This window comes from Stenella coeruleoalba (assembly GCF_951394435.1).
Source record: "Stenella coeruleoalba genome assembly, chromosome: 17".
NCBI lineage: Eukaryota > Metazoa > Chordata > Mammalia > Artiodactyla > Delphinidae > Stenella > Stenella coeruleoalba.
The window spans coordinates 12,335,681-12,349,213 of record NC_137163.1 but is presented as its reverse complement, the minus strand read 5'-3'; the positions used below and the strand labels follow the sequence as shown (position 1 = coordinate 12,349,213).

Genomic DNA, 13,533 nt, shown 5'->3' with positions numbered 1-13,533 from the left:
AGGCAGTGGGCGCCATCCCGCTTGGGGAGCTTTTTCTAGAGGTCACCAGCTAACGTCAAGTGTCGTGTCAGAGTTTTGTGGAGGAGAGAGAGGCTTTTCTCTCCTGCATGTTAACTGCTATCCCTGCATCTCACTAATTCAGGAGGTCAAGTAGCAAGATCCTCAGTGCTGAAAGGTGATCACATATTACTGATGAATCATGGAATCACAGAGCTGAGAGCTGGACAGAAGGTCAACGGGACATCTGAGCCAACCCTCTGACTAGTAGCAGGTAATAGGTTATTATGCTGGTTTTGGAGGCCAGGCAGCTGGGGCCCAGAGGTATTCAGGCATTCTCCTCTGGTCCAAAGGTCAGATCCAGAGACCGGGCTGCAGGCTCTGACGGTGGAGAATGATTATCTTTCCATTATCACACGTACCTCCTCAACTAATCAGCAAAGGACATAAAATCTGCATTGTAGCCAAGCCTAAAGCTGTGGAAAACAGGAGGTTCTCCCTCTGCACACACACCTTTGAAAGGGTGCACTACAAACGTGGAAGAGGTCACCCCTGGGGGTTAGCTTTGGGACTTCCTAATACTCAGAGCAACGTAAGCAAAACTGCTTCACTTTGCATAACCAAACACAAAACTGAGCAAAATCATATTGAGTGCTTGCTCTCGTTTGTAGCCAGATATTTTAAGTATTCTTTTTTTACGTGTTATAAAAATAATACATGCCCATTGTGAAAATAAAAGATAAATATAACAATGCTTTTTCAAAAATATAATTCTGCAATTACAAAAATCCCCATTAACTTTTAGCATACAGCAGGAGTCAGCAAACTTTTTCCCTAAAGAACCAGATTATAAATATTCTAGGCTTTGAGGATCTCTGCACTCACTCATTCAATTCTGCCATTGTAGCATGGAAGCAGCCTTAGAGGATACATAGAGAACCAGTGCGTCTGTGTATCAATTATTTACAAAAAGAAGTGGCAGGACAGATTTGAAACAGGAACCATAGTTTGCCAACCCCTGGCACATAGAATTTAGAATTTTCTCTGTGCCTATCGCATCATGTGTACAGCTGTGTATCTGCTCTTTTCACTTTGTGTTATACTGTATCATAAATACTTTCTCAGGTTATTGAACATTCTTTATACAATATTCTGCATTAAACTGTTGCTTGTTATTCATTTTATGAATGTCACAAAATTTTCATGACCATTGAACATTTAGGTGCTTTACAGTTTTCTTACTATTTTACATACTGTAATGAACATCTCTATACATTAGATTTTTGTCCACATTTCAGATTGCTTCCATAGGATAGATTTCTGAAGGTGGAATTTTTTTCATACCTTTGGAAAATATTGCCATTTTTTTTGGTCTCAGACGGCTTCACCAATTTACTCCCAGAGCTATGTATTAAACTGCTCTTTTCTCCATCACCACACCAACACTGAATATTACCACTTTGTAAATCATTGTTAATTTGATAAGAAGCAGAATGTCTTAGGCTTATGTTTACTTATGTAAACATGGTACTCGGGTGGCAAAGCCTCCTCACCCTTCACTCACACAGATGACTCCAACAGAAGGGAATGCTGGAAGGTCACAGGCCTAGCTCTTCCCCCTTTCCTGCACCCTCCAGACCTACCCCCTCCCCTGCTCCAGGCAGAGGGCAGAGAATGGAACCCATTATCTTTCTGAATGTTCCTTCCCTCTTCCTGCCCATCTCACATCTGGACTGAATACAAATTCCCTGGCTTCCTGTTTCTCTCTTCACAAAGGTCCCAAATGTCAATTCCAAATTAACCCTTTTTTTGCTTTTGCTTCTCTATCTCACTTCAATTCCAAGTTCTTTATTGACATTTTCTTATTGTCTCAAATGAGTTTGAATGAGTTCTACCTCTTTTAAGTCTCCCCATTTGGCAACTCTTGTTACTTGCCATCACTGGGGCAGACCATTCACGTGAATATGTGAAGAGGCTTTGTGGACAACTGGGGAGTAGTGGGGTCTGTGGTGCAGCCCTTCAAATTCAAAAATCTTTCAACAAGTACCAGCCCAAGAAGGCCTGTGTATGGACTAGACCAAGTGTACAGGGTCTCACATTTGCAATCATGATTCTACCAGTAAGCTTCTTCTACCCGTTTATGTCTTTTGCATTTTTCTCAGATACTGGGCTAGGGTCAGATGAACTGAAATTTCGACTATGAAACTGATTCGGTTTGTGGCCTAGGAAATGTCACTTACCGCCAGAAGCCTCTGTCTCTTCAACGGTAAAGTGGGGATGGTAATACCTTTCTCCTGGAGTTAGGATAGTAATACCTTGATGATAATACATGACTTATTGTGAGAAGTAAGTATGATTCCACATTCTTATAACTGTGCCTATCCACTCTCTTTTATTCTCACTGCCACTGAGTCAGTTTGGGTCACAACTAGTGCAGCACGAGCCTGGTAGTGCCTTTCCATGCTAGCCACGCACACAGGCCTTCACAACCTGCCCCTGCTAGCCTTGCGCTGCCTCCTTCAGCTCCAGCTGCCCCAGGAACCCACACCCCTGCTAGACTCAGCTGTCCCACACACATTTTAGCACCACTAGTCTTTTGCTCATGAAGATACTTTTTTCTCAAATGTCCTTTTCTTGATAATATTTTTAATTAAAGGAAGCTCAGATATCAGCTCTCTGATACTACATCTTTCTCAGTTATCACCCCCCACACACACTTGGCCGACCTTACATACCACTGCACTGGAGCATTTCAGTCCTCTCACAGATATTTATCGAACGTCTAGTGTGCAGATGAAAAATGTCTCTTGTCATATCAGCGAACAAAGGATGTTGTGGCCATTAAGCCCTCAGCTACTGTAGCCGCCCCCAACTGTGCACCCTAAAAGGATGCAGGGCAGAAAAAAGCAGTGTACTGGCCCTGGATAGTTCAGGTGCACATCAAAGGAATGATTTCAATGAGCCGCGATTCTGCCATCTTCCCATACACAGAGAAGTGCTAATTCATTGACCTGAGACATCTGGTTTTCTTTAATTAAGGATGTTCCAGCTACCTGGTTTTCATGGCACAACTCCTATATATCCTGGCTCCTCCCTTACCTCTTTGGAGGAGTCCCTCCAACCGATCTTAGAGGCTGTCTTCTGGGCTTTAGTCCTCAGAAAATCTGCCGAATAAAACGTAATTCTCAACTTCTAGGTTATGCATTTTTTTTTCAGTCGACAAGTGTGTGCCCAGAATTGTGCGAGGCACTGGGAATACAGCCAGGGCAAGACAGACCTGTCATTCTCACACCACTTGCAATAGCTTTTGCATTTTGACTATTACACTAACTAGAAGCCAGAGGCCCTCCTCCCACACTGGGAGCTCCTGAGGAAAAGGGTGATATTCCGTGTGTCACTTGGCCTTGTGCTGGGCACAGGGTAGGCGCTAAGGGGATGTTTATGGAGTGACTGGGTGTTTTGTTGCCAACAGGAAGCAGTGACCTCCTTGAGAACAGGACAGTGTCTGATTCACCTCTGCAGCCCCCCACAAGCAGCTAGCACGGAGTCTGGCACCGTAAGTCCTAAGTAGAGGAATATGGGAGGAAATGAATAACTGACACCATATTGCCTCCTGACCCCTCAACTCTCACCAAAGAAAACAAAACCCAGCAAAAGAGTAACAAGCAGATGGGAGGAAAACTGGCTCCCAAGCCTGAATATCCTCATAAATAAGAAGTTTTCTATTTTATTTCCTGGAAGATGTGAGCTTCACAAGTTATAAAAATTGATGCAATTTAACAATAATAATCATCATTGCTGGTGGCTAATTTATAGAGCCACCCCTTGTTGGCTGAGGAAGCTGGGATGAGGGAGTGACTTACCCTGAGCCTCAGTTTTCTTTTCTGTGAGATGGGGATAATAAAGCGTACCCACGTGTGTGGAGGAATAATTCATTTAAATGAGGTAAAATATGTTTTGGTACCTGTCTCGTAGCACAGAGTAGATTTCAAGAAGTGTTAGGGATCTTTTTTTTTTTCTCCCTAGTATGCCTTTTTTAAAAAATAAAAGTGCCTCCTAATTTTTCCTCCAGTCAAACACACAGATTCTTATTTCAGGAAAGTCATGGCTATTGGCTGACCCCCAGAAAACTGAATTTGCTCAGTGTACAGGGTGGTACCACCGCAGGTAACCATAGGACATTAGTTAAGTGTGTTAACGGGTGAAGTGTTAAGTGTGCTCTGCTCTCAAGGCGCCTGGGTTGAATTCATTCAATACATATTTATGATGCTCTGGCCACGTGCCAGGCACTGTGTTAGGCATGAGGTACAACCCAGATGAAGTCTGTCTTCATGGAGCAGACATTCTGCCGAGGGAAGACAGAGTATCAAATAATAAATGTACGAAAGTTTTATGAGAAACAAGGATGAGTGTGATGGAGGGATACGAGGGATAAGAGGCAAGTGCGTGCTGGAAAAGGCTGGGGTAGGGGGTAGGTGGAGGCTGAGAGAGATTGAATCTCTGCTTTGCATCCCACAAGATGCGTGACTATCAGGCAGAGAAAGAGAAATATCGAATGATATCGCTTATATGCAGAATCTGAAAAGAAGTGATACAAATTGAACGTACTTACAAAACAGAAACAGAATCACAGACTTAGAGAACGAACTTATGGTTACCGGGGGCACGGGTGGGGGAAGGGATAGTTAGGGAGTTTGGGACCGACGTGTACACACTGCTATATTTAAAAAGGATAACCAACAAGGACCTACTGTACAGCACAGGGAACTCTGCCCAATGTTATGTGGCAGCCTGTATGGGAGGGGAGTCTGGGGGAGAATGGATACATGTATATGTATGGCTGAGTCGCTTTGCTGTGCACCTGAAACTATCACAACATTGTTAATCGGCTATACTCCAATACAAAATAAAAAGTTAATAAAAAAATTAAAAAATAAATTTATCAATAAATTGGACAAAAAAAAAAAAAAAAGATGTGTGACTGTGACCTGGGCAGGACCAACTCCATAATTGTGGGGACCAGTACGTAATGAAAATGCAGGGCCTGCTGTTCAAAATTTCGAGTCCGTGCAAAGTTTCAAGTCGAGCATTAAACCAAGTGTGGACCCTTCTAAGTGTGGAGTCCTGTGCAGTACACAGTTCACACGCCCATGAGCCGGCCCTGACCTATTAGAGTTTATTCTTCTTCCATTTTTAAATGGGAAGGAACTGGGAAATACACATTTTATAAAGGACAATGGCTGTAAAGCTTTTTGACCCCAAACACCTTGGATTAAGAGCTCTTTATCTAGGCTTTATGGAGCCCTAGAATACACAGGCTTGCTGAAGTTCTATCAGCCTTCTGGAATGTTGTAGAAGAGTGTGTGAAAGTGCATGTGTATGTGTGGTGTGTGAGTGTGTTTCTGTTGGGAAGCAGGCCCATAGCCTTCATCATATTTTCAAAGAGGTTCATGTCCCCTTAAAAGGGTTAGGAAACATTTACTCAAAGAGATGGACTCAGAAATTTCACCTACTTATAGGGAAGCAGTAATATTAAGATCTGCCATGTGTGTGTCTCTTACTGTTATGACGTGTTCATATTTCAACCTCATTTAAGCCCAGGACAACCCACTGGGCTAGACAGACAGAGCAGGGGTTTGAGTGCAGTTTTTCTCACTGGCTCTAAAACCCATGATCCTAAACTTCCTTACCATTGGAGGGCATTGCTGTTTACCCTCTCAGTTTCAGCTGTGCTATTGAAAGCAGCGCATCAAGGGCAGGACCACAGTTTGACCTTAAACTATTCACCTCCACTTAATTACCCATTGTGGTGGAAGCACATGAATACAGGACGTCCCCTCACTTGGCCATTCTGCTTTGCATCATTATCAAAGGGACAAATGTAATTCATGTCCAATTACTCACTGGCAGCAAGGTCAGAATATTTATTTTTATCATACTTGGGGTTCTCAGGATTAGGAGTATCAGCATTTATTCATGGCTCACCTAAATCAAACATCCTGTTGCTATCATAAGGAGCCGTTCAGTTACTGCCGCAGGTATGCTGAGTCACAGCACAAACGAGGTTTACGAGTTGCCAGGGAAAAGGCTGCAGCGAGGTATAGATAAGTGTACCCGGCTGATCGCAAGTGTCTTACGAAATATCCACGTTGCTTATTTATACTGTCCATTTTTTGAACTCAAAAGGTGCTTGGGAAACAAACTAGTTAAAAACAAAATAATGAGGTTTGTTAAAAAATTATTATTTTTTTAAAGTTGGTGGTGGCGGTTACTTTTGGGTGAAATTCATCAAGTACTCATTTTAGAAATTGTTCCCTCTTTCTAGTGGAATAGAGCCTTGACTAGATAAAGGCAAAGAGAGAAGCAGAAGAGATGGGAAAATAAAGGAGGCTCCTGTGACTGGGAATAATTTACTCAGAGATCTAGAGTAGCAATAACTTGTCTGCCCAAAACTCCTGTGGTCAATTAATAAGATTAATTTGAAGTGGCCATATTGAAAGGGAGAACCCAGACACTTAGAAGTTGCAGTGTGCAATTGACCCATTCCCTTCCCCATTCAGATTCACCCAGTCAAATATATTTTATTGCCTTTGGCCACTGTTGTCAAAACAATATTAGCTAATTGCCTGAGCTTCCCATCCATTGTCTGTCCTTGCAGACGTCACTGTTACAGGTTGTGCCTGTCTTCCATCTTTATTTCTATCTAACATATTATGCTCTATTTTTCTATCTAACATATTATGCACATAGATACTTTTTCTTAAGCCATTCCATTGTTCTTCTTGGTGTCCTTGGATAGATAAGCAGTCTGGGAATCAGGCTTCTAGAAGAAATCTTACTAGGAGTTAGTAGCTGTGAAACTTGGGCAGGTATTATGTTCTGAGTCTCAGTTCCCCCATCTGTGAAAGGAGGATGTGAAATCAAATGGTTTCTTTGGTCCTTTCCTACTCCATCACTCTGTATTTCTATAGTTTTGTATCTAGTTTCTGTGGGGCACATGGTCATTAGTAATGTTCCAGGTGACTCTCTTTAGCTTAATCAGACAAGCCAAGTTGAGAGATTTGTGAACAAAGTTTTAGTCTTTAGATGACAGTAAATGAAATATGAGTCATTGATGTGATACATTCTCCAAAAAGGCAAATTTGATGTTTGAATACACAGAAATACATTAAGTTTTAGAATATTAAATTTCCATTTTAGTAGATCAAAAATTGCTGAATAAAGGCAATTTCATAAGGTTCATGGTCTGTCAAATAAGATAGAAAAAACCCTGCTTTTCTCCGTTCTGCTCAGTTCAGCTCATATTTGATGCTGTACGAAAAGAGAGTAATGGACAGAGACAGAAACACATTCAGTGGATGGAGACGAGGTTGGGAAGGGATTGAAAGGATATTCTGTTAATGGGGAAGAAAATAAACGGGCTCTTTAATTTAGAGATGTTAGCAGTCTTCTAATATTTGAAAGATAAGTGCAAAAGACAAAATATGTCTGCATACATTTTTTAAAGGAAAAGCTAAGATTGTGACTATATAGTTCAGAAAGACTCAGACTCTTACAGAAAGACTCTTACAGAAAGATTCCTGTAAGAAAGAACTTTTGGGACGGAGCTGTCCAAAATTTGAATGCACATGTCAGTTGTGAATGTGCCGTTGCCAGGAATGTTTTAAGTCCAGGTTAATAGCGGTGACTCCAGGAGCACAGTGTAGTGGATGCAGTCAGTAGCTCTCATCTGGGGTAAGTCTGCCGCCCAGGGAACAGTTGGCAATGTCTGGAGATATTTTGATTGTCACAAGCTAGGGATGGGTAGGAGGGCCTCTGGGTACTACTGGCCTCTAGTGGGTAGAAACCAGGGATGTTGCTAAACATCGTACAATCCACAGGACAGCCCTCCACCAGCAAAGATTTATCTGGTCCAAAATGTACAAAGGTTGAGAATCCCTAGTGTAAAGAGTTTGACAAATATATTTAGTTCCTAATATCCCCATGCCTGGGAGAAAAAAAAAATGAAATTCATCTATCGACAACACTAATTGTAATGTAGACAATTGTTTAAAATGACATTTTAAAAAGAATGTCAAAACATGCACAAATGTAAATAAAAAAAGGGACATACAGCACTAAACAATAATGAAAAAGAACAAATTTCTACATTGGAAATAATAAAAACAATATTGGCTTGAGAGTAATTGTCTCTGATTAGTGGGATTATTCATGCTTTTGCTCTCTTTTGTTTGTTTAGTTGGTTGTTTTTCTCTGTTTTACCAGTACAGAAAGTACAGGTACTGCTTTTAAATTTAGAGGCAAAAAAAAAAAAAAAAATCTAGGTTGAACTTTGAAAACCTGATATGGCCCTGAGGATCTAACAGCACGTGGTAACAAAAATAACAGTAATAGTAACTTCAATTTAGAGGCAAGCTTATGTGGAGACAGGCCAGCTCATTCACTCCCAGTCAGAATGTAAATTGTTATAACCCCTTTGGAAGACAATTTGGCAATATGACTTCATAGCCTTAAAAATATTCATAGCCTATGACCCAGTCATTCTAATTCTGGGAAGCTAGCCTAAGGAAATAATCAAAAATAGGCACAAAGATTTATGCACAAAGATGTTCATTTAAGCATGATTTACAATAGTCAGAAATTCAATTTATAATGGCTACAAACTGAAAACGGCCTAAAAGAACAGAAATAGGTGAATGTTTAGCTAAATTATAATAAATCCATATGATGTAATACATAGCTATTGAAATTAATGTTTACAATGACTGTTTGATGATGTGGGAAAGCACTTTGATACAGAGCTAACTTTAAAATAATAAGGGTCCAAAATACATAAAAAGGGTAACCCCAAATATATAAGTATACAAAGGAACAAAAATGTTTGGCAGGAAATATCTTAAAATGTTAATAGAAGAAAAACATTTTTAGGGTATGGGATATGAGTGGCTTTTATTTTGTTCCTTTTTAATATGTTTATGCCATTTTCAAATTATATAAAGTGGAAAATATAATTGTTATAATCATATAAAAACACTGATAAGATTTAGAAAATGCCAAATCTGCATCCAATGCAGTTGTGTACTTAAGGAACATCATCTCATTTAACGTTATAACTATTTTGAAGGTAGGTACCCTCATACCCATTTCACAGATGAGAAAACTGGGGCTGATATTCTTCATTCTCCATGTCTGATCTTAGCTACTGTTTCCTCCCAGAATCCCTCCGTGACCTTCCAAGTATGGTTAAGTTATTCTTTCTCTGAGTTCCCATTGCCTTTCTGGTATTTATTTTTTGGGAGGGGGGGCTAGTAATAGGCAGTGCCTAGCAAGTATATGACACAAAGTATTTGTTGTCTGAATGAATGGATTAAAAAAAATGAAAAGCATACCAAGCCAGTGAGTGGCAGGGCTGGCCAGGTCAGTGTAACTTCAAAGTCAGTGTCATCACTGAATGCTCCAGATGGATCGTGAAGGCCAAAGTTCATTTCTCAGCACCTTTCCCAAAGTGCAGAACTTATTGTTGGAACAGAATGGAGCCTGGCCTAGAAGTTATACATGTATCCATATCTGAAGAACTGAATGCCTTCAAAGAGCAGCGTGGATTTTTCTCTGTGAAGTGTGAGCATTTTTGCGATGCTTACCACAGCAGCTGGTAATGATTATTGCTTCTACTTCCTTTTGAAATTTCATGTTTGTTTGCTTAACAGGCATTACTAATCTGGAGGAAGGGAGTGGGTGAAGAGCATCATTTGTAAAGAGGATAACAGATTAATGAAAAGAAGCAGAGGTATGTGTAGGTGATGGTGTTTCTACAAGGCTCTGTTCAATTGGGATGATTTAAGAGCAAGCCTTAGCTGGCTGGTCATAATAAGGGCCACATTATGGAGGGGATTTACGTGGCAATTACCATGGGCCTTGCTGGTGGGTTACAATGTTTTAGAGCTCCCCGGATACTTAAGATTAATGTCTGAATCACTAGTGTTATTGTTGCAAGATCTCGATGCGATGGGGAGCCATTTGAGACAGGAATTTTTGTCCCTTATCAGAACATAAAATATCTCATAGTTGCAAGAACACCAATATGGCTTGTAGCGGCCTTCAAAATAGGTTAAGCACCACATTCATTGGTTTTTTTCCTTGGCAGCTAGAATGAGTAAATCAGTCTAGAGCTACTTTTGCTCATCCAGGTAATATGATTAAAATGGGAATTAGACATATTCAGTCATTCAGAGATGAGGGACTAAAATCATTGACCTGAGCAAGGGAAATGATTGTAGAGAATCTACTATGTAAAGGGTAGATAGGGGCTGCAATTTAAGGGCCTTTCCATGTACCCTGGAACAGACCCAGAGTGTCCTCTGCAAACTCACCATGCTCTACCTTAGTGTGTTTATTGGCACTAGTCATCCTGAACCCGAAGGAGTTTTGGGGAATTGATGGGTTAAGTGCTAAGTATACACCTGACCAAGATGAATTTGGTGAATCAGGAACACATCATGAGAGCAGTAAGAGAACTAAGTGACTTCTCTGTTAGTATGGTTTTTCCAGCCTGGATATCTGTGGGTGGAAAAAGTGAAGTTGGAGAAGGGGCCAAGTCCAAGAAGTTTCCCTCCAAGAAAGTGGTCAAAATGAGTAACACTCGTTAATAGATCACTTTGAGACCCAACTCATCCAGTCAATGGGATCAATGCCTTAACTCCCCCTCTCCTCTCCAGAATCCCCACAGATTGTCCTAACACCATCATATGAGAAATGAGATGAGGACCTAGACATGGAGAATGTGATTGTCTCATGGCTTCCAAACAATCAAACAGAATATTGAGAAGTGCCCTTGAGACGAGGCATTTTTGAGGGTCTTGGTGAGACTGGGATGCCAGTGTAGAATGACATGATATTTCAGCCAGGAACCTGTAAGTGTCTGAATCCTGCCCTTGTCCATGACCACCCCTTCCCATTATATCTCTGAAAGCAAAGAAAAGTGCTGTATATTAGCTTCATTGTTAGCCACAAACTCCAATGTGGAACTCCAATAAAACATACAGGACTACATGGAAAATTACTTTCGTTCCTGGACAAAGTATTGCCAACTACCCTCAAGGCCCTGCTCCTCTATTCCCCTGATTTTGAACCTGTCCATTTAAAGGTCATATCCACATCTACCCAGAAAGATCTAATTCAGTCCCTATGGTTCCACTTCTAAAAAACTGCCCAGTGAACATTCTGAAGCCTGAATGCTCAGGGCACCCTTCCTCCACATCTTTGTGTGTGTGTGTTGAGGAGGTGGTGCTGGGAGGTGGGGGGCGGTTAGAAATTAGAAGATCAGGAAATCAAAAGAGAGGTTTGAGGCTTCTGCTAGAGGCCAATATCACAAATCCAAGACAAAGACCAAGATATAGATGACTGGACGCCAGCTACTCTCCTTCACTTGCATTCACTCATTCATTTATTTATCAGGCAAACATTTGCTGGGCACCAGCGATGCCGTCGCTGCCCATGTTTGGCATTGAGGCAAGCACACATCAGGAGTCTGAGCAGATGACAAGACCAGAAGCCCTGTGGGAAGGGTAGGAAGATTATTGCCCAGTCCTCAGAGCAAAGGGAAGAGCAGTGAAGGCAGTGGACCCTGAAGCTTCTTCACTTTCTGCAGATACAACAACCGACAGTACAGTGGAGTTTGTGAAGAGGGACACCATCGCAGTCAGCCAAAGAGTGAGTCTAGCGTCTATAGGAAAGTTGTTATATTTGGAATTTTCTGTGCACACTGACATGCACACGTACACAGTACCCCCGGCCCCACCAATCACATTTGGAATCACACAGTCTTACGTTTGATCCCCAGATTTGCTTGTTAGCTGTGTGACTTTGGACAACTTGGTTACCCTGTCTGGGCAAATAGTAGCTCCAGGGCTGCTGTGAAGACTAAATGAGAGCATGTAGTCTAGCGCTGGCCCTGGGGTGTGGATGCCATCTGATGAATGATGATTATTTTTTCCCTTGTGTCTTCTTTGAGAGCAGACCCAGTCTATTGTTTATTCTTTACAATAGACGTAAAATTATGAAAGAAACAAAGGGAAGGAGTGAGAAAGGGAAATTGAAAAAAAGAAAAGAAAAGCATAGTATGATCAAAAAGCTAAGTTTGCAAATAGATTTGATCCACTCTCCTTTAACATAGGAGCAGGTCCACGAGGGCTAGTTTCCAGCCCGATCTTCATGAATGGGAATAGTCAACACTTACCCAGTGATGCATTTAAGATCATCAAGTAGAATAGATGATCTTAAATGCATCACTGGGTAAGTCTACACATAGCAAGTAGATATACCGTTTATCATCAAGCACCATTATAAAACACTGGCTGATTTGCCTATCTGCAAGTCTGGTTGCATTTTACTGGGTGGAGAAGGCAGAACATGTGGAAAATATCTAAGCCTCTCCTGTGTCTCAGAATAATCATTACAAAAGCCATAGTTTATTGGCCACTTGCCACATTTCAGGAACTTTATTATATTTTTTCTTTCATCCTCAAACATCTCAGTGATGGAGGTATTTCTAGTGTAATTTTCCAGATGAGGAAACTAAGGTTGAGAACTAATAAGTTAGGTACCTGAGATTAGTTAGCTAGAAAGTGACGAAGTCCAGATTCCAACTGGGGCCTATGCACCTCTGAAGCTAACACTCATAACCTACATTTCCTACATTTGTAGGAAAAAGGTGGGCTTGAACTGAGGGAAATCTAATCCCTGCTCCATTTGGCAAGCGAATTATTTTCTGAAGTCAATGGCATTGGGTAAGAATAAGAAGGACATGGTGCAGGGGCGGGGTGGGGAGAAGAAACCCATAGCAGTGAGGAGTACACAGAAGGACCCCATCCTTGGTTCTTAAATGAATGACTGCATCAGCATCCACGCAGCAACACTGGAGATGGGAGGAGGAAGAAGTGCTTCAGTATTTCCCTCATTCTTCAAATGCACAGTATGAACATTTAAAATATACATTCAGGTCGCTAATGCACATAAAAATCAAAGAAGATTTTTGATCCAAAGACTGAAGTACATAGAAGATGATAGAATGCAGTATTTACTGAACGCTCACTCTGTGCCACGTCATGGCATACATCTTCTCATTTAAACCTCATAACCTCTCTGCAAAGAACTGCATTCATTTATAGAGCTAGAAACTGGATCTTGGAGATGTTAAGCAACTTGCCCCAAAACTACTGAGCTACTAAGAAGAACTTGTGATGGAGCTCATACATCTCTAACCTCAAAGGCCAAGCGGTGGTCACAGTTCTACATGCTGATCTTGACCTGATTTTCTTTTACAAACTTCAACAGTGGATGGAAACCAGAAATTATTAACAGAGGTTGTCTCCAGGTAGAAGAAGTAAGTGGCTAAATAACAGAAATGGGAGAGAAATTCCCATCAGTGTTTTTCTATCTTTGCAATTTGGAAACATGAATTTAGTACTTATTCAAAACAATTAAATTGTCAAAGTTAATTTTAAAGTGGATTAACATAAACATTTAAATAAGAAAAAT

The 13,533-nt window shown here is 41.0% G+C and overlaps 1 protein-coding gene across 19 annotated transcripts in view; it reads left to right on the top strand.

Moving 5' to 3' along the window:
* Window positions 1-13,533, top strand: part of LOC307176302 (uncharacterized protein) — a 619,483-nt gene that overhangs the window by 510,578 nt on the left and 95,372 nt on the right. For 7 of the 19 annotated variants that reach the window (XR_013824697.1, XR_013824698.1, XR_013824699.1 and 4 more), the window contains 3 exons: window positions 3,470-3,553; window positions 9,705-9,784; window positions 11,452-11,706. The exons of 3 other annotated variants lie outside the window; for them this stretch is intronic. Coding sequence is in view for 3 of the 16 variants with exons in the window: in XM_079902280.1 (XP_079758406.1) it covers window positions 3,470-3,553; window positions 9,705-9,752 (132 nt within the window). In the remaining 13 variants the exon portion in view is untranslated. Of the gene's footprint in view, window positions 1-3,469; window positions 3,554-9,704; window positions 9,785-10,712; window positions 11,148-11,451; window positions 11,707-13,533 lie in introns of those variants that run through there. 9 more of the 19 variants (XR_013824695.1, XR_013824706.1, XM_079902284.1 and 6 more) reach the window with 7 other exon arrangements.